The sequence below is a fragment of the Asparagus officinalis genome, chromosome 4, assembly GCF_001876935.1.
Source record: "Asparagus officinalis chromosome 4, Aspof.V1, whole genome shotgun sequence".
NCBI lineage: Eukaryota > Viridiplantae > Streptophyta > Magnoliopsida > Asparagales > Asparagaceae > Asparagus > Asparagus officinalis.
In genome coordinates this window covers 61,242,650-61,270,490 of record NC_033797.1, presented here as the reverse complement: position 1 = coordinate 61,270,490, position 27,841 = coordinate 61,242,650, and the positions used below count along the sequence as shown (strand labels likewise).

The following is a 27,841-nucleotide window of genomic DNA, read 5'->3' as shown; positions in this document are numbered from 1 at the left end:
CATGAGTTGAAAAATAAACATTAACTGCAGACAATATAAGGTCAAACCAAAACGTTTTTTTTTTCCCCTCTCATGGAAAAGGTACTCATTACTGGTTCCAGAAAACCATAGTCCATTTGACTAATTATTCCTGTATCGTCTAAAGCATTTCAAGGCTTTCAGCTCTTAAGGACTTTCTGCAATGCCAGCCACAGAGATGCAAATAAGCAGTGGCCATAGCGTCTAAAAAACTTAAAATCAGTGTTCGAGTTAAGCCGCGCACGTTAGATGGACTTATGAGAACCATAGTGATAGTTCCATTATCACAACTGCCGCGCCACTTATAAAGGCCCTGCAAAGTAAAATGCAATCAACGAATTCTCCGGCAAACTAGAACATCGACGAGGCTAAAATTTTCAGCTAGAAGAACACACTTGTTCTTCATTCTCAACAGGAAAGCAAGAAACAAAAATTATCGATTGAGTTGGCTTATCATATCAGTAGCGTACTCTTGACTACCAAGTTCAAAATATATTCTTCATCCGCATCACATGCAGTTTTCTACATGCAGAATTTCAATTTGATATAACGGCAAAAAACATGTATATTACAAGTTAGGATTCCATGCACAGATATTGGAAAGCAACAGCATTTGTTTCAAAGACCAGAATGATTTGGATTATGCATTCATTTAATCAAGTATGAATACACATTCCAGAACCAGAAACATCAACAAGAGACCATAGAGGACAGCTTGATACTCGAAGCTATTTAAAACAATGGTAAAAAAACGGTTCCCTGTCCCCTACTCCTGTAGATCTACGATATATAAACATATGCATCGGGAGGAAAAGCAGTGGCATTTTTCCTCACTTCTAACTGTTTAAATTACTCCCGCTATCAAAAGAATCGTTTAAGTCTTTGGCTGGGTCAGTTAGCTTCATTTGTTGTATGAAGTCTGGTAGTTCATTCGCGGTTGCTTCATTTGATGTCAAGGGTTCCTAAGGAAATGAGAAGTCCGGGGTACTGTTTGACAGCATTATCAATTCAAACTGAGACCACAAGGTCACTGAGCTTTACCCAACCATAGGCACACCGCCCTCGAATCTTTTGTATCTCACTAGCTGCTAACTCAACAGCTGATTGGATTGCTGCTAGCTCTCTTTCAATCAGTATTTTAGATTTCTGGTCTACCTGCAAACATGAAGAATAACCATCAAAATACCAAATAACAATATCCCCCTTGAGGAATGATGGTTGGATAATGAAGCAAATTTTGTTCTTAACCCAATATTTTGTTCTTAAAAAGGACATTACGCCCTTAACCCAATATTTTTAAGGGGTTTTTATTTTTAGGCCCATTTGTTTACTCTCATTTATCTTTAAACCCAACTACTATTACTTGTATCTTTAAACCCAACTTTCTTTTTATATTTATCTTTAAACTCAATCTCTAAAATATAATACTTAACAAACTTAATAGTAGTTGGGTTTAAATATAAACAAAAAAAGAGAATTGGGTTTAAAGATACAAGTAATAGTAGTTGGGTTTAAAAATAAATGAGAGTAAACAAATGGGCCTAAAAACAAAAAACCCTATTTTTAAATAGTCTATTTTTGTGCGTGTGTTGGGTTTTTTCTATCTTTTTTTTTTTTTTTTTTTTTTTGGGGGGGGGGGAGGGCGTTGGGTGGGGCGGGGCGTCGTGTATCTCTGCGCCGTTTCGACATTTAGATGATCTTTATGTTTCCTTTCCTGATTCTTATCGTTCCTTATCGTTTTTTCTTGTTCATCATTGCGTCTGATTGATGCCGTGAGTGAAGATTACATCATGAACTCATAAGATTTCCATGTCAGGAGACATTAATATCATGATACCTAAAGAAGTTCTGTGCACTGGTGTCAGAGTTGGGGAGAACAAGGGTCAAAATCCAGGACGCACTCTCGGTGACATACACCTACTTTTGAAAATGAATGATAAAGTAAAAGTTAACCACATATTGTAAAGATATTTAACCTTCTCGATGCAACGCGCCACGTCCATTACAAAGCAAAAATATGAAAGTTGTCTGTATAAATCAGCTTCGGTGTACTGTCCAGAGAGAACAATGGAATAATATTCTTGGTTAGGTCATTATCGAAAAGTTGAAGCATCGATTTGGGGAATGGTTAAATTTGCCAAAAGAGCACCTTGCAGGAAATATACCTGTCTTATGAGGTGGCCATTACACCGTGGATAATTTGGACATACGGTTCCTCTTTCAGAATCACCAATAACACGAAGATTTGGAACACGAGTAGTGTACTCACACATCTCATCATCGCACTATGCACAAATATGGACTTAAATTAAATAACATTATCACTAGACATGAGAACACATGAGTTTAGATCAGTCCTTACAGTCATTATGCCTTTATAATACAAGGAGATGAAATTCTCAGCTTGTCTCTTCACCTGAAAAGAAATTGGGTTAGATTAACAAATCTTATATTGTTCTGTATCAATATTTAGTTACCGTTTGAGAATATAAGTAACCTGATTAGCAATCATGGCTGCTGAGATTTGAGATCCTTCAACATCATCTGGGCATCTCAAGCATCGCATTCTTCGCCAAAAATTACTGTCTGATTTCTTTTCAGATCCAGAATCTGATGGGTTTTCATTGATTAATGTAGAAACTAAACTGGATACAGGTGGGCACTCAAAAGTACACGAGCAGCTAGGACATGATAGCCACAGTGGTTCACAGCCATTATACCTGAGTCACATTATTCATGAGATTATAAATCAATTGCTTCCAGCAAAAAGAAGAAATTTGATGCCAATCTTTTATAGGGTTGTTCCATGGGAGTTTTTCACCTTTCATTATCATCAATGACCGATAAAAGTACAGTTGTTGAATCTTTGCGATCTGAATCAAATGTTTTGGATTGGAACTGAGAACAGAAACCAAAAAGTACGTGTATTAGAATAACAAAGTAGTAATGTAATTAAAGCACACGAGAAGATGCTCACCTTGGATGAATCAAGACCTAGACAATGAGCCAACCGAGCTGGGCTTGTGCCTTGAATGGCAGCACAAAGACGTGATACCACAGGGTGAATCTGTTCATTGAAAAAAAATGTGTGTGTGTGTATATATCAACTTTAGAGTCCGCAAAATCAAGTTACATAGCGAATACCACTCTGCAACGATAAAGAAATGAAAAACCTGTTGGGACAAGTAATAGTCAATATCGATCATCCAATTGTCATTATCCCTCTTCAATTCATCAGGATGCCTCGCCCTTTGAGCTATCCCGACAGAACCAGAACCAGTCCCCTGGTAAGGTCATAACAAAAAAACAACTGTGATCAGATAAGCAACAATAGCTTCGGACCAAATTTAGCAGCCACTAACACTGTTCTATAGGTAGTGAGCTTATTGAGCTTTGCCCAATAGAAAACCTAATGAAAAGCAGTCTCATCAAGAACTTTGCAGTCCATGGAAAGTACTCGTGAAACTTCACACAATAAAAATTTCAAGCATTCTCTTCCACTTTTGCAGCCACCACCGATCATGTATACAATAAAAGTTAAAGCTGGAGTATGGCTAAATAGATGTTGCATCCTATTTTTAGGAGGATCTAATTAATGACACAGCAACAAGAAATAAAGAGACACTATACCTGCTGACAGCAAACGACATAAGGAACTGTATCGCCAGCAGAACAACCTGTCTGGCCACTTTGCTTTAATCTTAAAGCCACCTAGAAAATTGGTAAAATATGTTAATGAAGACTAATTGGTGAATAAGTCTTGACTAATAGAGAGATCAGTGACCTGAACATGGGGTTGATTTTTGGCATCTGGATAGTCTTCAGGAGGCTTTGTTAAGCTTTTTGTTATCACATACTTTTCAAGTGCTACTTCACCATTCGTCATCTCCTCCTTCACCTGAATGAACAGGTGATACAACCAGACATGTTGTAAGGCAACAACGAAAACTTTCAAACAAAGAAGATAGAGCACAAGAAAGAACATTGCATATTATTTTTCTCTAACAAAAATCTATGCTTACCTTCATAAGAGCACTATGAATAGTCTCCACTACATCTTCACATGTCCTGTCCAAATGACAAATGATAGGATTAAATATCACTTAAACTAATGGCTAATGAAGTATAAAAAATCTATGATCTTTTATCACTGTTGTTCGAAAACTAAATGTATTATAAATGCATACCCTCCTGATAATATCTGGCTAAGGCAGAAATCTCCTATTTCTTTTGATAGCAAACTCCAGTCCCGCCGAACCATGTCAAGTCCCTTGCGTTCAATTACCTACTTTGTGCATCATACAGCCATACAGTGAAATAGTAGTTGAGATATACTAAAAATGGAACTAAAAACATGTGATGTATTAAATCTTAACCTCATATGGTGTGCCATCTTTAAATTGCACTTTAACAGCAGCATATTTCTTTTTCTTGAGGAGTAGCATTCTCTTGTACACACCATCAAGATCAATTTCAAGACAATGATATTTCTTGTTAACCTGGAAGAAAAACAAATGTGAGATATGAAGGTCCAGAGGCTATATCTCAAGGCGAAACTTCTTTTACAGCTTCATGTGACAAAATTAATTTTAATTAACCATGTAAGATAATCAGCCAGGTTTGGACCCCCAGCACCTCACCTCTTGAATCACCTTAGTAGCAATTGCTTTGGCTTTAGCGATGTCATCCAGTCCACTGTAGATCATAATAGAATCTGTGTCTCCGTATATTACCTGTTAAATACCCACTCAGTGTACCTCCAAGGTGGATCAGAAGGAATATCAAATCATATTTATAAAAAAAAAGAAAGAAATTTAATGATATAAATGATGAATTGTGTTAATCATTGGCATTGGTGAGATACGGTTTCTCATTAGTACTATGTGCATAAGATGGAATAAGTTCTGTACATGGCAGATACACAGCTGGAGAGAAGTTTTTGTACATCACTTCACTGTTATGAAATTCACTTGGCAAACAGTCAGTTTTCCAATGTAAGGAAGTGGACAATACAGATCAAATGAGAGATTTTAGTAGTAAGCCTTATAAGATTTGACATGTCCAAACTTCCCTCTATAACAAGTGAATGGGATATTTCAATCACTCATAGAGGAAGGCTTTTCCACATGCTTGTGTGACTCCTCTAAGAAAGGGTTACAACAATCATTCAGAAAGAAATGTGCCTCTTTTATCTCATGAATGGAAACACAGGAATCATGCATCTTTTCAGACTTCAATTTAAATTAACATTGGCTTCACAGGAAAAGGCCAGTTTCAGTTGAATCAAGAGCCTTCAAGCATGACGTAATCCCAATAACAATCAAACAACTCAATAAACACAAGTTCACGGGAAGCCATCAGTCACATCACCATCATAGTCCCATCCCCATTAAGCCGTCCCCTAAAAGGTCTCCTATAAAGCACAAGGAACCACAATAGCTTTCACGAGTTCCCAAATTGGTGTCAATTCCTAGTGAATGATATAATGACAAGAAAGAGGTTATAATAAATCCTACAAGATCCACTGACAGATAGGAGAACTTTTTAATCTTTCAAAAAGGCGACTGTTGACAAGAAGGGGTTATTATAAATATAGAGGTTCAGTTAATAGATGGTGTGCATCTAAGCTCATGCAACATATCCAAAATTCCCCTACATTAAGAAAACAGTCCAGATATAGGTGGAAGATATATTTTGCTCCAGGAAATTGCTTTTCATTCCAAGAAAAAAAGATAAAAACAAATTGAAAATCATTTCATGGGAAATCAATTAAGATATGAAGACTAAATTTCATGCTAATATTCTTGTCACGTAGATTTCATGGTGTTTTTCGCAGCAGTGAGGAAGAGACACAGAAAAAGGAAAGGATGTACTTATGGTTTACGTTGATCAAGAAAGAACATATGATAGAGTGTAAAGGAGATAGAAAAAACCTATGAATCTATGATATTTGACCAAAAAGAATCATCTTTCGATACTTGAAGAATGCTCCAAGCGTCACTGGCATGCTTTTTCTATCGATATTCTGACTCTAAACAAGAAATTTTTATCAACTTGACAAGAGGAAACTGGAAAATGAGTCAGGCAAATAACTTGATAAAGTATCATCAAAAATTGTTTTGAAGTGTCTACCTCTAAATTCAAGTTGTTTTGAACAAGATCAACAGTACTTTGCAGAATTTCCCGTCCCTGCAATGCATATGAACAAATAGGTGAAATTGCGGTTACCAAAATATCAAATGCGTATGCAAGGATAATTCCTGCTAATGAGTATTGCTTTATATATATATATATATATATATACACACACACACACATATATAGTAAAACCTCTTACTTGCAGTGTTATGAGCTCCGCAAGTGGTTTAGCATAGAATCTGGAATTGGAAAAGCCCAAACAACCATACATGCTGAAACAAATTCATTAAGAAATATCATCTGTTAAAAAAAATACATTCAAGCCCAACTAATGAAGATTAAACAAATAAGTACATTTTCTAACCTATTAGCAGTTAGCTTCAATGCTTGCTGTTGGATGTCAAACTGCTGGACTTTGAGACCAGTAGCAGACTTCATCCATGACTTGACCATTCTCCTTCTATCAACCAGATGCTTCAACAACTGAAACAGTGAAATTTGAAGAAATAAAAAAAATAAAAAATAAACATCATCTAGAATACTAGAAATGATAAAAGACTTAACAAAACATCAAATATCATGTTAATTTGACCATTAAATAGTATGTCAACGCATATAAGCTCATTTTCGTAATGCACGTTAAGAGACAAGCAGCAAACTAGTTTTCAAATACATTATGTACAGTACTGTATGTCAATCTTAATGAAAAAGATAGCAACTATGAAGGAAAGATTCTTCTATCGTAAAACAATTAGTTGCATATTGCATACACATCAGTCACGGTACATCTGCATACACATCAGTCACTATACATCTTGTAATTGCGGTTCAGAGTGTACAATTTTCGAATTCGATATCTTGCATCCATGTTGTAATACCCCAACCCTTAAGAGGGTGATGTGATTAGTATTGATAGATTTGATTGGAATACTCATACCATCAAGATGCATCTTCTTTTCGGGAACCCAACTCTTAGAAACTCCAAAGTTAAGCGTGCTTGGCCTGAAGAAATTCTAGGATGGGTGACCCCTTGGGAAGCTTTCTAGGGAGCGCGTGAGTGAGGACAAAACGTGCTGAAAAGACATGTGGTGGTTTGTGAGGCCAGTCCATCAGATCTAGTAGCGTACCGACTCCGGGATTCCGGGGCGGGACATTATAAATGATATCAGAGCAAAGCTAACCGGAATGGTAAGAGCTAAGTGCTATGCGGCGCAAAGTGTTACGTCGAGAGGGCGGGAGCCATCTCTTGAGGCCGTAGGAGCCACCTCTAGAATCTCACACGGATGGTACGGTCTTGGATGATATGATTTGACGCAACGAGGACGTTGCGAGTTTAAGTAGGGGAGTTTGTAATACCCCAACCCTTGAGAGGGTGATGTGATTAGTATTGATAGATTTGATTGGAATACTCATACCACCAAGATACATCTTCTTTTCGGGAACCCAACTCTTAGAAATTCCAAAGTTAAGCGTGCTTGGCCTGGAAAAATTCTAAGATGGGTGACCCCCTGGAAAGTTTTCTAGGGAGCGCGTGAGTGAGGACAAAACGTGCTGAAAAGACATGTGGTGGTTTGTGAGGCCAGTCCATCAGATCTAGTAGCGTACCGAGTCCGGGATTCCGGGACGGGGCGTTACATATGTCCATGGTTACGAATGTCAGCAGGCTATATGGAAATGAGGATAAAAGAAATGAACAAACAAATGACTGAAAATGATGTAGAATACAAGAACTAATATGTGCGTGACAAACAAGATTGTCAGTAATTGTAAGAGGCACACCCATAACTGAACGAAAAGTTAGAGCATAGATGCCTGATCTTACATGAGGCAGTGAATCTAGGTAGTTTCACGGAGGCAATGGTGATTTCCAGAGTTGGATTAAATAATGATACAGTGTTTATTAGTTTATCTATTTGTTTATTTACTATTATGCTACAATACAATTCCTTACCATTTTTTCCTTTACAGGTGTGAGGGATTAAATATCAAAATATCTAGAAAAGATACAACCACCAAACATTTATCCCAAATGTTTGAGGTCGGCTACATGAATCTTATTTTTTCATTTCATTCTGTTACGGGTCATTTCCTCCGTTACGTTAATCTTAATCATATCATTCTTAATTACTTCTGACCAAGTCATTCTAGGTCGACCTCTAGATCCCCTAGCCCCCTTAACTCTAATATTATCACTTTTCCTAATCGATGCACTAAGGGGTCTCTTTTGTGCATGACCAAACCATCTTAATCTATTCTCTCATTTTATCCTCAATAGGTGCGATCACTAATTTACTACGGATGTACTCATTTTCTTATCCTATCTTTTAATGTATACCCACAAGACAATCACAACATTCTTATTTCTGCTACACTCATTTTTTGACATGTTATTTTTTTATTGCCCAACATTTTGACTAAAGCATAGTTGGTTTTATAACCGTCCTATAGAATTTTTCATTTAGTTTCATTGGTTTTCTACGATTACATAAGACTCCCAAAACATTCCTCTATTTCAACCATCCCGATTTGATTCGATGCACAACATCATCCTCTATCTCACCATCATGCCTAATGAAGTAGCGAAAATGATTAGTTTTAGATATTCATTGGCCATCAATATGTACCATAGGCTCTCTTTCTTTCCTACTTTTACTAAAAATGCATTCCATATATTCTATTTTTGTTCTACTAATTCTAAAACTTTTAGACTCCAGAGCTTGTCTCCATCTTTCTACTTTAGAAATAATGCAACTTCTAGTTTCATCAACTAATACTATATCATCAGCAAATAACATATACCCAAGGTTATCGATAGCAGATAACGTCGCATAGCGATGAAGTATTACTAAGGCAATTTGAGGCTATTGCAACAAAATAGCGGCAAAAAGCGTAAAATCAAATAGCAGTATAATTTAGATATGTGTAAATGCTAAAAAAAGATTAAAGAGAAATCTAAAAAATCTAAAAGTGCATATTTGATAATTTAAAGAGATCCTAAACATGAAATAGACATGTAACCGTCACATAATACTAAAGACGACTGGAAGAGAAGTAAAAGAGTCGTCTTCGAGAAAATGAGTTGAGCAGTGAGAGGACTGCTCTAAGAGGAGCTCACGGTGAAGGAGGTGAGAGGAAGTGCTGAGTTAGGTACCAGAGAGTCAGAGACTATGAGAGGCGGCGGAAGCATGCTGAAAATCACGAGAGGTGGTGGAATGTAGTGGTTAAAAATCAGATTTAATTTTAAAAAATAAACCCCAAACCAGTTTTAAATAGCAGTCAAAAAGTGGATTTTTCACGCAATCGTCCGTTATTTACCATTAGGGCGCATTATTGGCTGCTTTTGCGAATGAAAAGCGCATATTCCTCAATATGTCACCGTTATTGAGCGATAGCGTAGCGAGAAGAGACCTCTAACACTATTAGCGCCGCTATTACGGGGCTATTTACCGCTATTTATAACAGTACATACACCATGGGATTTCATCATGAATGTGCTTAGTAAGTTGCTCCATATCTAATGCAAAAAGAGAAATATCCAGAAAAGATCCCAAGGACAAAGGGGAAAACCAGAAAAGTCGGGAGAAATCATTGGTGGGTGCATTTAATAAGAACCACTACAAATATTTTTATGGTTAAATGCACACCTTCAAGGAAAATGTACACATGTGCTCTCATTCTCATATCATAACAATTTCTATGCTTGATGCCCATTGTCCACGTCAAAGTACAACATTTCCGACCATGAGTACATATCATAGCTAAAAGGAAGGGCCACTAGCAAGGTTGACTTAAATGATATTATCGCTCTATCAAGCTAGATAGAAAAATTGATGCTATCACCTCATAGAGCTTTAGGTAAAATAGATAGCATTTAAATAATAATTAACAGAAATTCAGAGTTGATAGAAATACACACACATTATATATATAGAGAAAATTGGGTATGCTTAGTACCAAGCACAAGTTGTGTGCTTGGTAGTGAGGTGACATATTCTCCTCCACTCATTAAAATCGGGACCCATATTCACATGGATTAGGGAGTGGTTGAGAATTGGAATGAGTGGATGGAAATATGACACCTCACTACCAAGCATAAAATTTGTGCTTGGTACCAAGCATACCCATTTTTCTCATATATATATATATATATACACACACACACATATGTATGTATATATTACATATATATATTACACACACACACACACACACACACACACACATATATATATATATATATATATATATATATATAATATTGTGTGTGGTTGTGTGTGTGTAATGTGTGTGTGTGTGTATGTATATATGTATATATTATATATATTATAATATATTATATATATATAATATATATATATAATATATATATATATATACCACAAAACAAAACCACGGAACGAGGACGTGCGAATAACTTCAAAAAGTACCAATGTTGCTGAGAAATTGGTAATAAGCAAATAAGATGATTACACGGGAACAAAGATTAATAAGCTAATTAAAATTATTAAAAAAATGCTAACACACACTAGTGATTAGAGGGAGTACCATAGGTAAAACTCCAACAGCTTTAGATGATGGTAAACTAGGAGTATGGTCATCCATAGATCGATCTACTGTGGTAAAGCAGATATTGTACTCCTGTTAAGAAGTTCACAATTCGATTGACAGAAATATAGAGACATAGTAGTAGTTGTTAGTGTTGCGTTGTTTGGATAGAAGAGGTTACTCCTGGAAGAAAGTATTGATATTCAAATGAGAAATAAAAGTTAATCCCCAAAGGAAATAAGAACTACCTGAATAATTGAAGGGTAAAGACTATTGAAGTCAAGAAGTAAAATATATTTGTCATATAGACCCTTCTTAGGTTCTAACACCAAGCCACCAGAGTAGGCAGGACCTTTTCTTCCTTTTCCACGATCGACATGCTGCCCATCATTCTCAGGAGAGATATCATTGGCATTGATGTCCTCAGCATCCTCACCTTCAACAGTTGCAGTGGGTTTTCTCTTTGTTGTATTTGACTCCTTCCTCTGTGCAGTGATCTTATCGGGGACCATGTACTTCTTCTCGTGAAATGAATGCAACAAAAGGTACTCCACCCTCTGTGCTCTAGCACCCTGCATATATAGTATAGCCTTTGAATATAGTGAAACCTCAAAATCAGTTCTTGCAAGTAAATGAATGCGACAGCATACCTGAAGAGTTTTCCCCCAAAGGTTTCCGCATATTCTTGTTAGCTGCCAGGTGAGTGGAAGAATACTTAAATGAAACATCAGCTCCAGAGACAGCCAAGCATCAGTCTCACCATACTCAACCTAGGTCCAAAATCAAATATCAACGTCACAATCTTGATAGAAGGGAAATTCAGGTGAAATAATCTCAAGTATGATTTATAACATCACCACAATATTCTCCAGAATACTAAAATCAAATGCTAATTTGAGTTTGTCCTTCATAAAATTCACCAACAAGCTATCAATTACAAGCTTGGCAACTATTCATGAGAAATTTGCATTGATTATAAAATGTTACTTGCATAGTCGATGTATTGTTGGTACTTTTCAATAGGTAGTCGGACACTTTGCTGTTGATATGTGCTACTATCATTGATACAGTTATTTTATATACGTAAGTATGCATGGAGCAATTCCACATATTTTCCTTATTCATATTATGTGGTTCATTTTGCTCATTAAACAATATTGTTTAAGTTGACTAGACTATGAGAAAGATAATTTTCAAGATGAGAGACGGAAAAAATTAAAATCTAAGAGAAAGAGTAGAAGAAAACTGTGAGATGAAATCAGGATATATCTCACACTGGTACCATCTCAGCTACTTAGGATCTATCATTGCCTATATGGTAAGATTAAAGAAGTTATTCATGGAATCAAGTAAGAATGGGTAAAGTGGTGGAGTGCATCCTTAGCATTAGGTGATTATAGAATATAGAATATACATGGAATTGAGGAAGAATCTCATGACGACTATATAACTAGCCATTATTTGGGTCAGAGTGTTGGACAAATTAAGAAATATATCCAGAGAATGTGTAGCTGTAATTAGAATCATGAGTGGCAATAAGCTAAAAGACAGGGAAACAAGTTCTAAACTGTAATACTTTGACGTAGCCTCAACCCAGATAGAATGAGTCAGATCAATTAAGTTGGTTTAGGCATGTGTCATGGAACCAATATGATTCTCAGAACCAAAAAGACTAGGAATAACATGAATGAAATTTAAAGCACAAAAGGTAACATAGTTGCTACGTGACACAAAAGATGATTCTCGCTAAAGATGGATGGTGAAAGGATTCACATACAAAGCTCCAAAGGTTTTCGGGGTTATGTGATTGTGTCCTTGTCATGTTTATTTCTGGCATAGTTTATAACTGTAGATGTTACATATAGTTTCTTTTCTTTTTTTTCTTTTTTTTTTTGAGTTTCCATGGTTACATTATATGCATTTGAGTGTGTATTATAATTTACATTTGTATTAAATCGAGTGTGCATATAGCAAAATTCACATTGCCCATACATATAACGCGAGTAGTTCTACATGCCTGCATGTGAAAGCAACATAAGTTGAAATATTCTTCTGAGATTAATAAACGTCTTTCAAGTTCCTAATATGCCCGCTATTAATCAAACGACAAAAACTTCTATTTTATCATGTCTAATAAAAGTAAGGAAGCTGACTTGAGAAACAACTCCAGTCAGTATAAACAAGCTAGCTTAACTGTAAGCACCTACCAATTGGAGAAGTGTTTCTGACGTTTGGAACATGACAGGGATATCATGTGGCACAATCTCCTTCCTGTCCTTATCCAGCTGTGACTTTGCAAGTTGTGTCAAAGAATAGCTAACCTAAAATGGTTCAGCATATGTTACATAACAGGCTAACATCATAAGTAACCTTCATGAAAATTAGATAACATAAGTTTCAAAATTCAATTTACCTCCCTCAGAAGATCGCGAGAGCACAAATAGGTATCACATAAAAGTCGACCTGCAATGCAAGACATAATTCCTAGACTAGCTCCAGATCCATAAAGGGAACTTCCTCGGGTGAGCTTAGGCATCATTGAGCGCTTGAGACGACCAATCTTGGACCACATGCTGCTTGGAACTCTGCAAGCCTGCATTAGCAAAAACAGATTCATAGGATACTGTTAAAATTTTGGATCCCTACAGTCAAATAATAGAGAAGTCACAAGGTTATAAAGCCCATTAACTTAACCAAGCTAGCTAACATGCTAACACTTCAGTAACAGGAATGTAAAAGAAACTGGCATGATGCTGTTTAAAATTTGAACTAATCCAAATGAAGCAATGATGACCTTTATTGTGTGTTGCATTGCTCGATTTGTTATGGCCTACTGAAATATCAGAAGAATTTGGATTGAATTCAAACTAGAGAATGATACGTCCGCTTGGAGATTAAAGGCAACAAGATATCTTGATGAGATGGTATAATATCTCGAAGATCCTGATGGAGTCTGGTTAGTACAAGCACTCACATCTTCTTTGATTTTATTTGAACATGGGGATCCAACTGGTGTCAGTTGACCAAGGGTGCAGGATCACGATAAATTGATCTATGTAAGCATCATTCATCATTTAGGCAAAGAAAATAGCAAATGCTAGGAGTTTACAGGATTTGCCTATTTTATCCGATTGCTCCTTTAATTACACAAAATTACGAAGCAGGCTGAGCTCCAACAATAAGCAAACTTCACGATAACTATGTTTTGTGAGCTTATAATATTTACTACAAGATTACTTCTTCATCTCCATGTTGCAACCACTGGTTTGTTACTTGTATTAGACTACAGCCTATTCTGTTTGAAGGCCAGACCATAATAGGTGCCATGCATACTTCCAAATCCTCCATTCTTAGACAAATTTTTTAAAACAAAGCACAGGTAGATCTTTCTGGAAAAAAAATATTACAGTAGGTTGTGGTGCAAAAAAAAACAAAAAAAAAACAAAAAGAAAAATCAATTCCTTCTTAGACAAAATGCAGTTTGTATACTCAAATTATCGATCTTGATTGAGAGCCAAACCTGAGCACGGTGGAGAAGAACATCAAGATCAAACCCAGAGATATTATGTCCGACAATAACATCACAATCCAATTTATGCAGTTCAATCATCAAACGGTTTAACAAAGCTCTCTCACTGCAGGATATGCAAGATAAACTTGAATGATACAGTGGAAAATTACATGAAATAGCAGGCACACAACTATCACAATTACCTGCTTTCCAGCGTCAAAATGTTTGAGCCAGCTTTCAAGTTTCTTTCAGTAACCACTTTTGAAAGACCCATAGGAAATATGCCTCCATCAAGTTTGCGCACAACAGTGAAATGGCTAAGTGCTCCCCTTCTCTTCCATTCTGATGCCACCATAGGCCCGTCAATCTGGAAATGTATGTAATAAGTACAACTGGCATGAATAGTTAAATTAAAATCAGATATATGTTGCATCTCACCCTAAATAAGAGGCCAGATTTTATGTATAGAGAATAGGTGTTTTGAGTTGTCATCAGTCTTCATGCACATCAAAGTAAGGGGTGGTATGATTTGTACCGTGAATAGAAAATGAGGGGAAGAAATATACAAACATGTATGTAAGTATATGTATGTTTGTATGGATGCATTGTTTTATATATCCCTGATATAGTCGATATACTTTTACAAGATTTGATGCAAACCGATATGGTCTCAATATCTTTCATCGCTTTTTGACAGTTTTAGGCAATATACCCCTGACATGGCCAATATATTGGCTGATATGTCCTACTATATGGCTTGTCATTAAGCAATATAGTTCTACTAAATTTCTTTAATGTTTTTAGTAAAAATTCCAGCCCTCATGAAATTTTTTAACAAATTCCAATAGGCTCTTTTCTCTACGTAAGTTTCTACAATCGGTTAGTGTCTCTAAACATATATTATTTACATTTTTTGTATGTTTAGATTATTAAGTATGTTTAGATAACATTTTAGGACATTATATTATATACGCACATCATTCGATATGGCACTATGATATTTACTACTCATCCCCGATATTTCCCCGACATCCACAATCTGATGTGTAAGTTGACCATTCAACATTTCCCCGATATCTAATATTTAAGACCTTGTATGGATGTATGTATGTATATGTGTGTATACACACATATATGTCTGTGTACAAATATATAGAGGCAGAGAGAGATGAGAAATCTTTTCCATGGAAAATTCTTCAGCTGCATAGTCAGGAAGCTGTGTCCAGGAGCCCACAAGATCCCTGCGCAGAGGCTGACACCACGTGAGCCCCCTAAAGGACTCTCTGAGCAAAGCTCATATACCTGCTGTATCAGTTCATGTGGGAGGCGTTTATGCTCCTAGCTGCATAGTAAAAATACTACTCTTTCTCTGCTGTCATTAAAGAATTTTTTAAAAAGTATATAAAAGTATGGGTTTTGGTGACCCAGACATTTAATGATGCATACAATCTGGGCTTTGGTGACTCAGACATTTAATGATGCACATTTAGTAGCAAAGGTACCAAATGAAGATACAAAGTAAACACATATAATACCGAATTACCTTTGCCTTGCGACAACAAACAACAGAAGCTGCAACTATCTCACTTGCATTATGCTTCATACTAATGATTGTTTTCAAATTTATTGCTGCAACAATCAGTTGAGGAATTTCTAGCTGATTATTTGCAGCAGAAACTGATATATCTTTAGGACAGTCAACAACCACCTCAAATTTGCACCAGCTGACCTGTTAAAACACTAGCGATAATAGTTAGCCTTAACTGATGGTGTACGAAATCTCAAATCAAAGAACTACCTTGCCCACATGATATAAGATCCAGTGTCAAACAAAAAACCAAGAGACCCAATAGATAAAATACAAATGTTTACGGAATGAGTTGGATAACATACCCGTTGAGAAGCAGGACAGCTGACAAATCTTGATATTGAGAGCCAAGATGGTCCCTTGATCTTCCTTTTAACTAGAAACAACTCCAAAGCACTGCAAAGCACGGTGATTTTAATCTTTTTCACAAGCCATTTAGTAAAAACAATAAATTTTCTTCTGAACCATTTTTTAGGAAATAAGCAAAGACTCTGATTCGCCAATGAAGAAATTTAGAAGCCTTTATATAAATTGCATCAAAACTTGACCCCTACTTCATAAGGAATTATACAAGTCCATCAAACATTATTATTAAATTACATAAACTGCGGGCCACAAGGTTTTTTCTTTCTGGATTGTTATCCTACATAGCAGGTTTTTTCTTTCTGGATTGTTATCCTACATAGTGTCACATTTAAATCTATGCAGTATGTCAGATATATTTTTATCGTAGCCACAGGATCTCAAACTATACATAGAGACAATTTTCAGCCATGGATAAGTGGTCCAAATCGTGTATAGTTGAAGATAGATCATTGGCAGTTAGATGCATGCATGGAGGATCCAAATAACACAAAACTCTTCACCAATGATGAATATGATTAACAAGACTTCCAAAAAGTTAAAGTTTCATTTCAAGAGGACGCCTTTTACTCATAACTGTTACAAAAAATTAAGTTTCAAGCTCTGGTTTCAAAGAGTAGAATAACTTATTATAAAAATAACCAGCTGACGTTCACTTGCCTGATTGATTAATAGCAAGACTCTGCAACCAGTAAGCTCGCTATAATTAAATCCATTGTATGCCACAAAAATAACCCTTAATATCATCCAAAATGAAAGGAAGGACTGATACAAGTTAATTTAGAATTTCGAGCTTAGGTTTTATGAAATTAAAAGATAACAAGCTCAGAAAACAAGAGTTCAGTTCCTAACTCTGATGAGGGAATTGGTTTCATTGAGATCATGGATGAAACATTTAGCAATAGATATCTACCTGCTATGTGTTCCCAGTAGTGCAATGAAGTGTTCTCCCTTAAGATCAGCTGAAAGAGGTGGATCCTGCAACATATAGAATCTAACAATAATTAGCAGGATGCAAGAGAAAAAACAAGTATTTTATATACAGGTTTAAAACCACTAAATATCAAGTGCACACCCAGGCATATACAAATTTAAGAAAACATAAGATAATATCTTTCCTAGGTTGCACCGCTATAAATAGGGGATAGAGATACAGTATAGTGCAGGCATTGTGAGTATGGAGAATACTCAAATTACAGGCTCCATAGACATTCTGGATACAATAATGATAAAGTTGTGCATATGTGAGCTGCTATAATTTATGTACAGCATAGATTTGTAAAACAAACGGTTTAAAAACAAGGTTAGGAAGGTTATATAGAAGATTTCCCATTTACATGGATAAAGAGTTACCAGAGTAATCATAATTCTTCACTAAGAAACTAAAGAAATTACATAATGCATCCACAAGTCAAACAGATTTGAGAACATGTCACTTTTTACATTATCATTTAACTTCTTAGTCTCAGGTATATCTCTTACTTGTCCTGTATATGCCTGTATACATTAAGTACCTAAATAATTATCGATAGTAATTATCGAATAGGTCATGCAACATAGGTTCTGGCATAATAGATGTGACAAGTTGGAAGCACTGATATTTGGACCATCTGAAATCCTGAAATCCACGGGAAGTGTCCTTATATATCTCTATGTCAATTAGAAACTGTTACAAAATGACAAAAAAAAAGATCCAGGGGCATTATACAAGAAAAGTGCTGGAACTGATGTGGGGTTACCTTAAATGGGTAGTTGATCTTAAGGACATAATTCTCCCCTGTAGGAATATCAGTTCGCTCAAATGCATAACTCCGCTGCAGTTTATACAAGTAAAACAAGAAATGTGTATTGAAAATCAGTGCACTGGCATGGAGAGGGAAAAAAACAGGCAAATGAATGACCACTTAAATTACCAAGAGTAACTTAGTTACAGACCTTTACAGGCATCATTGCAAAAGCTGAAACATTGAGCTTCAACAATCTTTCAGCTATTTCGTTCTTTAGTCCTGAAGCCATCTCCTACAAAAGAGAGGTAGCTACATAAACTACAATACATACATTTTACAATAACAAGTTAGAAAGACAGGTCAGTGTTAGCATGATAATTTATGTGATTGTCACTATGAGAACTCAAATTTACCTGCAGAGTTGTCCGGGAAGCAGTTGCAGGATCCTGAGATTCTTTGACTTTCATCTCCACCTCCGCTAATTTGTTGCTTGGAAAGACTGAACTGTCTGGTATGGCATAAATGCATCTTTGCATATTCTTTACAATCACACAACAGCTGTGATGTGCACCGCCTGATTTGACCTTAACACACAGAGATTTCCACCTTGTCAACAAGTTAACATTCAAACTTCTACATTTCTAAATGTATAGTATCTAAATCATTTTCAAATAATTTAAGCAATGTAGAAAATGCACAGCACTCCAACCTGCAAAAGCTTTTGATTATTATCGTGGCATTACACCATCATAATATAGTAGCATGTGATAGCACGAAATGGAGAATAGTTCGGATTTTTGAGTTCATCTATGTGGTTATAAATTAATTCAAACTAAAAAGTAAAACATAAAACTACAAGTAACAAAAGCATCAATGAAGTACATGTTTGATCGTGGCATTACACCATCATAATATAGTAGCATGTGATAGCACGAAATGGAGAATAGTTCGGATTTTTGAGTTCATCTATGTGGTTATAAATTAATTCAAACTAAAAAGTAAAACATAAAACTACAAGTAACAAAAGCATCAATGAAGTACATGTTTGATACACAGCTCTAATAGTATTTTGAATGTTAGCGTTGTCTTAATTTCATCATACGTACATACGACACATGGATTTGGACACTTCTTAACTAATCTTGATATGATTTCTTATTTTCAAATAAAAGATGAGAGCAGACAAGAAAGTAAATTTTTATGTGAGCTGAACTAACATGGTGCTCTACAGAGGGAAATGTGGTCCATTAACCATCAAAAGGAGAAAAAAAATGGGAGACCACATGCATAAGTGCTTGATATGAGACATTATTTAAAAAAATTCCCAGTCATATCAATGAATGGTTGTTCTCTCTTTGCAACACACCGCCCACCCCCAAGCTTTATAAATATCATTTGACCACTAACCTTTGGAGCTTGTCTCAAAACTTTCTGAAAATTTGCAATTTTTGTAGCATACCCCTCTATGTATCTGCAACTTAATACGTTGAATCTGGTCAATGTGTATGTGGCATTGTTTAGCTATATATGAGGTCCTTGTGGATATGTCACTAGCTGGATCCAAAATTATGTTGTGCACATCATCCTATATATTAGTGTTTTTTTGGTAAATGAAAAAAAAATTATTCATCCACCAATATGAAAATTTTGTATGTACATCAAGAATCTCATCACATTTTGAGATATCCAAAACCTGAAACTAAAGCTCAAAAAGAAAAAACTCATATACACAGAGCTTTACAAGGAGAGTAACCAATCTCTCTTCTCAACTGGAATTTGAGTGTTTAAATTTGTAATCAAAATATCCATCTTTATATCTTTAACCAAACACTCCATGCTTCTATATTTGTTTTGAAAAATCCTGGCGTTCCTTTCACTCTATATCCTGTAAATTGTAGCAGCTAAAGCCATGCGCTTGCTTAAATCCTCTGCCCCTCAGCTTTGTACAAAACCAATCCAATAGAAGTCCCCACTCACATGACTTCCAAGTGAATTGAAGCCAATTCATAATGCAATTCCACACCTCATTTGAAAACTTGCATTCAAAAAACAGATAGTTTTGACTTTCCAAACCTCCACCAGCACATAAACTGCAAACATTTGTATTAATGACTCCCCTCCTATATATTAGTGTTTAGTAAGTTTCTTTGCTTGTACCCATCATAGCACCTCCTTCCAAAAGCAACTGAATTCAATCTGGTGTATTTAGGAAGTGTGAATATCCAGTATTGATGTTTCCCATCTACAGTAAATTCAATTATATATTAGTAGCTTCTTAGTTGTTTCTCTTTTTAAGAAAAAAAATATTAAAGTGTCATTGAATAAAACCTAAAATTAAGGAATATTCATTTTTCAAAATCTAAAACTAATCGTTATTGTATTTATGTTAGTCTTAGAACAATAGTTATGCATTAAAGAGGCCAGCACTATCCACTACTCAGAGTTCAGGTAGAAGTAGATAGGATATTGGAGATTAAGAAAAGTAATACATCATATATCTTTGAACGCATTTTAATTAGATGTACACACTATGTAACTTTTAGACTTCAAAAAATATATTTAGTGTACATTTGAAGGATAAAGGAGATCACAAATGAAGTAGCCTATGAGTCTTCACCATTGAGATCTCCCCATCGAACGTTGTATTTTGCAGCGAGATAGTGTTCTCCAACCGGTCCAGTGCTTCCATATGGATAAAGCTCTGGCACAATCTTTTTGTCTTCCAGTTCCTTTAGCACCGGCGTGAAGAGGGCCCAAGCTGCATCAAGCTCATCGCTTCTGATGAAAAGTCGGTGCTCTCCTTCAATTGCATCTAAGAGAAGCCTCTCATATGCATCTGGTATCTCTGCTGGATATCTACAAAGAACACACATTGAGTAAACCTTTTATTTATTTGTTGATTTTAAGCGTGCACATCAACTTATCATGTATGTATTTGAGAAATATATTTGCATGAAAGATTTTCTTACAATATTCGAGAATAGAGTATAATTACATAAAATTCTTCTATGCACAATGTTGCTTTTGTGCTTACAATTGCATTTGCACACTGGTAAATTAGGCAAGTAACTGTGGCCTTACAATCTGAAAGTGACATGTAACGAGTAGAACTTTCACCTCTATATTTCTTGAGTTTTCTATGACTTGTTACAAACTTTTGTATCCATTTGATTTGTTTTAGCTTCTATTAGATTAAAATATGCATGGTTTCGACAGCTTCGTCTTGTAAACTAATACCAGATCAAACACCAATATATGTCCAAGTAACTAGCCTAGCTATGATTTGAATCCCTTAGGAAATTTAAATTGTTTAGAAGATAACATATAATTGGATGTATGGTTATTTAAACTGTACATGCATTTAAATAATTGTGCCCCATTAGTTTTTGTTTTGTGCGCATTTACCAGATTAAAGCATCCTCTTGGCCTCAGGCTAACTACACTTGTTAGCTATATTTGAATCAACAAAAAAATGAAACCATGTGGATATAGCCATAAGCTGATATAAAATTTCACAGTAGCCTCTTACTTTGATGAATAAAGGAGATTCAGATTGCTGCGGTCTAATCTCATGCTGAGCCCTGGGATCTTATTATTTATCTTCAAATATATTGCTTCACCAGGTTGCACACGGATCACGAGCTCATTAGTAGCTCTATCCAAATCACTCCCAAATTTGGATTTGTACAAGTTACCAGGTACATGCCTGAACTGAACTCTAATCTCTGCTCTGTGTTTTCAGAAAGAATTGCAACTTCTTGGTAGGTCTAGGCAAGACTATAACTCAAAATGTAAATGATTAAAAGAAATGTCAAATACACAAAACCCTGTTGAACCTTGGGGAATTTCACACATAACCCCCTTAACCCCTTGAACTTTGGGATGTCTCACGAAACCCTCCTAACTTCAAATATTTCTCATCGGACTCCGTAACTATAACGAACAAATAACTGAAATGTCCTTGAGAGTAAAAACTACAGATTCCGTCCTTTGTCATTGACAGGCAATGCACCCCTCCCTCCAGTTGAGGTTTTATTTTTCTCAAGGAAATTTTAGTCATTTGCCAACTATAGGTAAGGGGTGTTGTGAGAAAAGTTTAAAGTTCAGGTGGGTTATGTGAGGTAAAAAAAAAAGGTGCATAAACTCCAAAGTTAAAGGGGTTTTGGGAAATTAATCCTTAAAAGAAGCAATCTTACCGCTTGGTATGCAATGCCTTTCCAGCTTTCATGAGAAAAGGTACACCATCCCATCTAGCATTGTCAATGAAAAGAGCCGCAGCTGCAAATGTTGGAGTAAGACTGTTTTTTGGTACTGTAGGGTCATCCGTGTATGAAGGGTAAGATATTCCACCCTTTTTATGGCCCTTATATTGTCCCACAACAACATCCTCAAGCTGCAAAGTCCTTATTGATCGTAAGACTTTAACCTGAACAGACACCAGGAAAGCTCATCAACAATATGTGCAATGATGAGCGTGAGTAGGATTGCAACTCTATTGCAACTCTAGCATGCTTCTGTTAGCTCTTAACCTCAAAGGACCATCAAAACTGACAACTAGATTATTATTTTATTTTTTTGGGATATCTGTTTTAAAATTTATAGGGTTTTGTAAGTTATGTATTAATTGATTATAAATTTTCCTATATCAAGTGATTAGTTTTGTGGTGGCAAAGCAAGTTACATTGGAAATGTAAATGATGTTCAATGGTTGAGATAATTTTCTACCTGTATAAAATATAAGGTTAATTGCAGACAGACCCCCCCACTGTTCAAGTGTTGCAGATAAACCCCAACAGATTTTTTTAACGTCAAGAGGTCTATTCGTCACAAAACAATGTTCTCTTTCTCTGTGGTAAAAGAGTAAAAAACATTTAACTCAGGGGTTTATCTACAACAATAGAACTACAGCGTTCTATCAGCAATTAGGTAACAGTACAAAGGTCTATCCACAATTAACTTGTGTTGTATCGTGGATGCTCAATGCATACCCCATTAGTAGGTACATGGATTGTAGAGGCTACTGATGGCTACAAGACTTTATCATAAAAGTTACTTCTTTCAAACCTTTTCATTCCTAATGTCTTCAGCATCTAAACTGACAGGTGTCTCCATCGCGAATAAAGCTAAGATTTGGAGGAGATGGTTCTGCATGATGTCCCTGATTATCCCATAGCTATCAAAGTAACTGCAGATGAAAAAAGGGGCAATGAGCAAAATTATTCTGATGACATAGCTAGGTTACTCAGGAAAGACAGGCATTCATATGACAAACCCGCCCCGGCCCTCTGTTCCAAAATCTTCAGAGAATATAAGTTGAACATTTCTGATGTATTGCCGAGACCATAACGGCTCGAATACCAGGTTGGAAAACCGAAGAACTGATAGATTCTCCACGAGCTCTTTCCCCAAGTAATGATCGATTCTACATCAGTCAAATGACGGATCCTTAGTTTCTAGTGAACAAAATCTCATACTATTCATGTAACATAAATTTGCAGCCGAGAATTTGTTGAATGAAGTACCTGAATATTTGATCCTCAGTTAAGTACTGTTTCAGAGACTTTGTGAGCTTTGCAGATGATTCAGAGTCGCGACCAAATGGCTTTTCAACGATGACTCTGGTCCATCCCATAGGAGAAGTAGCAGAGCGGCTAGCACATCTCACTACATCAATGAATATATTTGGAGGAATTGAGAGGTAAAATAACCTATTTGGTGATCTCCCTGCCTGAAAATAGTTCCATGTACCCCAAAAAAGAACCCCAAAAAAAAACATTGTTCATTATCAACAGTGTTTAGACCAAATGGTCACAAAAACATATGTTTTATAGAGACGATTATGAAAAGTAAGATGCCAGAGGGGCTTTTGATATAAAAGAATAATAAGAGATTCAGGTTTCATGCGAATCATGACAAAAATGTCTCGAATATTAAACCTACATTAGAAGAGTTTATTAGTGCGGGTAACATAGACATAGCAATTCACTATCCCATGGTTGGTACAAAGCATTAATTTAAATTGGTAACTAGCAAATAATGTTTAATGTTTACTTCAATCATACACATTTAGGATTTATTAGACTTGGCAAGGATCTGGACTTAAAATCTCTATCACACAAAGGCATTGAAGACATGCTACTTAACAAGCTCATCAACAGATATATGGTTATAAAGATTATTATCCTGACTAACTGAATAATGATAATGAAGTACTAGAACTTCCTTCTCATATAAATAAAACGTTCATATGCAAACTAACAATAGACTTCTCCTTGCCAAAGAAAATCAGTAACTTAAAAACTTTCCCTTAGGGTTATTATGATTTATATTGCTATAACAGGAAGATAACTAGCAGAACCACATTTTAATGAACTAAGAATTAAACTTTGCCATATAAAGTTAGATACCTGCAAATGAACTTATAGTCTTAAAAATTGGAGTCGCCTTAACCGGAAGAAAATGACTATGTATTTCAAATGGTTGACATGCGCAAAGAAGAGAACAATTGTAAGACAACAGGTCCTCATAAGATAGAAAGTGTTAGTCTCTTTGTTTTGATGATGTTTAACAAACAATTTACATCTAATATTGTTTGTCTAGTGTTTGTGTTTTGTATTCATTGTAGACAAACAATATGTTGGAGGTTGGATGGAATTGCGCCATAATGATCATATCAAATGGAGGTTGGCAAAAATAGTAGAGTGAAGCAATGCAATTCAAGTTAAAGATTCAAGTTCAAGCTTCATCCGCAAGTTTACCAAGTCGAGCTATATTGAAGACCTTCAAGCTTGGGTATATAGTTTATAGTATTTGTAGTATACGTTTATATTTGTGTGTTACTATCTTAAGCTCAATATTATACACACACAATTTAATGGTTTATGTGTTTTATCCACAAAAGTTTTTGCAAACAAATAGATATATAATACTTATTTGTTTTATACGTGGATAAGTTATTTTGGTTTAGCTATATAGATATGAAACAATATATATCTTCATTTTCACATTTATGTGTTTCATATTCAATTGAATTTGCAACATATTATGTTTATGGATTGAAGACTTATTTACACTATTTCATATCTTGTATAAGTCTCTAAATCCATCCTAAAGTGTTTCAAAATTTTGTTTAAGTCATTTTGGCAAAATCAAGTTTCTTATGTGATTTTGTAAAATGATGAGATTTCACATTTGGGAGATGCTTTTTAAAAACCAGTTTTTGTAGCATGTTTATTATCATGTCTACAATCATTTCTCAAAGTTTTATATTTTTTGAAATTTATTTGATATTTTTAAACCATGTTTTAAGTTGACATGTATTGTTTCAAACAGGTTGTGTGCATGTCTTGAGTCGACTCATGAACAGTGTTGAGTCGACTCATAAACTGGTGTGTAGTTTACATTTTATTTCTGATGAGTCGACTCATAACATCATGAGTCGACCCAGACAGGTTGAGTCGACTCATGCTTGTCATAAATCGACTCATAAACTGTGCTGGAAAGTGTGTTTTATTTCTGATGAGTCGACCCATGACTTCATGAGTCGACCCATGACTTCATTAGTCGACCCATGCATGATGAGTCGACCCATGAATTTTATGAGTCGGCCCATAAGCTGTTTTTAGCCTATAACAGCTAAGTTATGAGTCGACCCATGATTTTTATGAGTCGACCCATAAAGTATCCATTGCACAGTAACGGTTATTTTTCAACTTTGTTTTCTTTTGGGTTTTTTATCTTTTTGCCTTGTTTTCTCTCGGCTTTGGGGTTCCTATAAATACCCCCACATATTCTCAGTTCTATTAATCCAAGAGAAAAGTTTTAAGAGAATGTTTTAAGAAAGTTTAACAATGGTTTAAGTTTCGTTTAGTTTTGTTTCAAGTTTGGTTTGTGAAGATACTTTCACAAGAGGAAGTGGAGATCAATTCATTGGTGGTTGAGCTTCAATTCCTCTCTCTCTCTCTCTTGTCATCTAGAAAAGTTTTCCTAAACTCAATTCTAGCTTTCATTTATATTGTTTTATTGATTATCATTTCTACAAGCTAGTTTTTCATAATTGAGTTTAGTTTTGATTTACTCATTATTTACTTTATTGATTATCATTTCTACAAGCTAGTTTTTCATAATTGAGTTTAGTTTTGATTTACTCATTATTTACACACACAACCTATTGAGCTTATTGCTAGTTTTTCATAATTGAGTTTAGTTTTGATTTACTCATTATTTACACACACAACCTATTGAGCTTATTGTATTTACATTCATAGTATAATTTGGGTTGTGGGAGTGTATCATTAAGTGCGAGCTTATATTATGTTCTCATCCATATTAGAGAACAATCATTTGTTGTATTATGCTTATTGTGAGATTCACTTTGTATTACACTAGTACACCGAGAAGAGTGTGTGATGAGAGACGGAGTCGCTTCCAAGAGGAGTGGGGTCGGTAGTAAAGCCTAGAGAGAGGTGGTAATTCCGAGCACTTGAGGAAGGACACGGGCTAGAAACCAACACTTAGAGGATGTGGAGTGTAGTTACATTGTGAGATTGTGAACGTTGATCGGTGAGCGTTAAAAACCGATATTGTGTGGTGTAAACGTTATTCGGGTGAGCGTAGAAAACCCGGTTGTGATAGTGAAGATCTCCTCGAGGTTAGGAGCGGAGACGTAGGTCGTGAGACCAAACTCCGTAAACATATCGTTTGTTTGTGATTGCATTGGCGTACTTATTTTTATGTTCATATCTTATATCGCCTTTGTATATTGCTTGTTGCTTATATTGCCCACTATCTAGTTTAGATTGCTTACCCTTGTGTTATTTGTATATCCTCGCATATATCTTATAGTATATCTCATTGCTAGGATATTTCCCTTTGTTCATATTGCATATTCTTACTCATATCATATTGTATATCTATCTTGCAAGAATAATATTTGAATTAGTTTTAATTGACATAAAATCGGATTAGATTAGCATAAGACCCTAATCACCCCCCTAGGGTCTAACAGAAAGTACTCGAGGCTCATACGAGAAAAGGCAACCAGTTAGAATCCAACTCATTCTAAATATATTCATCAAAAAATTGGATATGCAAATTTGATGAGGAAACAAGTGATTTCTGACACGGAACTCAACACTGTCATCAGTATATGTATCAATTGCAAGATGAAGAAGAAATATTACCTTTCCAAAGAGATAAAGTGTGCCCAAATTACCCCCAAAGGACTCCTCATATGCATCAATAATGTAAAACGAAAGAGACCCATCAGCATTCAGCTCAAAATCTGAACTTTCATCAGCATTTAAGTTTGTTGCCGACTCATTAGCAGCACTTTCACCGCCAGTGTTCCCATTATTTTCACAGGCTGCTTTCCATCCTTCAGTGGCACTCAACACATTCTCATTCTTATCGACCTTGATCTTTGCATTAAGGCAAAATTCCTTCTTACCGTCTTCCACTCTCATCTCCATTTTCAATTGAACTGAATCGCATTTCTCAGCCTCTACATTCTCATTGTTCTTTGGTTCCTCTGTCACTTCCATAGGCACTGAATCCTGATCATTCTCGTTACTCAAAATACCATTTTCTTGAAAATTTTCGTCTGAACTTCTACTTAAGACTATCTCTGGAGCTCTAACATCATTCTTGATCTGCAACCTTTGCCCATTTTCTGGTAAATTTTTTGCACTCCTTCGCCTTCTCTCCTCCCTATCATTCTCATCAGGCGCAAACTCAGCAAGAACATCATCGATTATACTCTCCGCGGCCACAGATCCCGCCTTTATCGACTTCTCATTCTTCTTAAACACGGAAGAAGTAAACATCGACGAGATACGCTGCCTCACTACCGGATTCGGTGGCAGCTTCACATTCTTCTTCGCCTCCTTCTTCTTCTTCTTATTAGAATCCTTCCGATCCTTATCGGATCCAGATCCGGATCCGGAATCAGAG

General features: G+C 35.7%; 2 protein-coding genes across 2 annotated transcripts; both read right to left on the bottom strand.

Moving 5' to 3' along the window:
- Positions 537–27,841, bottom strand: LOC109837560 (DNA polymerase alpha catalytic subunit). Its single transcript, XM_020405861.1, has 31 exons — positions 27,073–27,841; positions 18,304–18,474; positions 18,099–18,182; positions 17,903–17,977; positions 17,077–17,141; positions 16,106–16,196; positions 15,756–15,941; positions 14,416–14,579; positions 14,222–14,336; positions 13,115–13,294; positions 12,909–13,022; positions 11,352–11,471; positions 10,950–11,273; positions 10,702–10,794; positions 6,521–6,639; positions 6,356–6,428; positions 6,151–6,207; positions 4,659–4,751; positions 4,395–4,517; positions 4,206–4,303; positions 4,041–4,086; positions 3,803–3,916; positions 3,649–3,729; positions 3,192–3,302; positions 2,996–3,085; positions 2,840–2,916; positions 2,516–2,738; positions 2,381–2,434; positions 2,184–2,303; positions 1,995–2,069; positions 537–1,173 (listed from the first exon to the last, which is right to left on the bottom strand). The coding sequence occupies exons 1-31, from the start codon at positions 27,712–27,714 to the stop codon at positions 1,027–1,029; spliced, it is 4,125 nt and encodes a 1,374-aa protein (XP_020261450.1). The 5' UTR covers positions 27,715–27,841; the 3' UTR covers positions 537–1,026.
- On the bottom strand, positions 20,003–23,666 carry LOC109836144 (glucose-6-phosphate 1-dehydrogenase, chloroplastic-like). The gene is made up of 7 exons (XM_020404032.1): positions 23,413–23,666; positions 23,163–23,312; positions 22,955–23,075; positions 22,087–22,316; positions 21,420–21,620; positions 20,508–20,746; positions 20,003–20,132 (listed from the first exon to the last, which is right to left on the bottom strand). The coding sequence occupies exons 1-7, from the start codon at positions 23,664–23,666 to the stop codon at positions 20,011–20,013; spliced, it is 1,317 nt and encodes a 438-aa protein (XP_020259621.1). The 3' UTR covers positions 20,003–20,010.

Coding starts and splice junctions, on each gene's coding strand:
- LOC109836144 (XM_020404032.1), bottom strand. CDS start 23,666: ATGTTTTTTTTTGGGGTTCTTTTTTGGGGTACATGGAACTATTTTCAG. Junction 23,076..23,162: donor GGAACAGAGGGCCGGGGCGG/GTTTGTCATATG, acceptor TTTCATCTGCAG/TTACTTTGATAGCTATGGGA. Junction 20,747..21,419: donor AATCTCCTTTATTCATCAAA/GTAAGAGGCTAC, acceptor TGTTCTTTGTAG/ATATCCAGCAGAGATACCAG.
- LOC109837560 (XM_020405861.1), bottom strand. CDS start 27,714: ATGTTTACTTCTTCCGTGTTTAAGAAGAATGAGAAGTCGATAAAGGCG. Junction 11,274..11,351: donor TTTGGGGGAAAACTCTTCAG/GTATGCTGTCGC, acceptor CTATATATGCAG/GGTGCTAGAGCACAGAGGGT. Junction 1,174..1,994: donor TGGCGCGTTGCATCGAGAAG/GTTAAATATCTT, acceptor TCATGTTTGCAG/GTAGACCAGAAATCTAAAAT.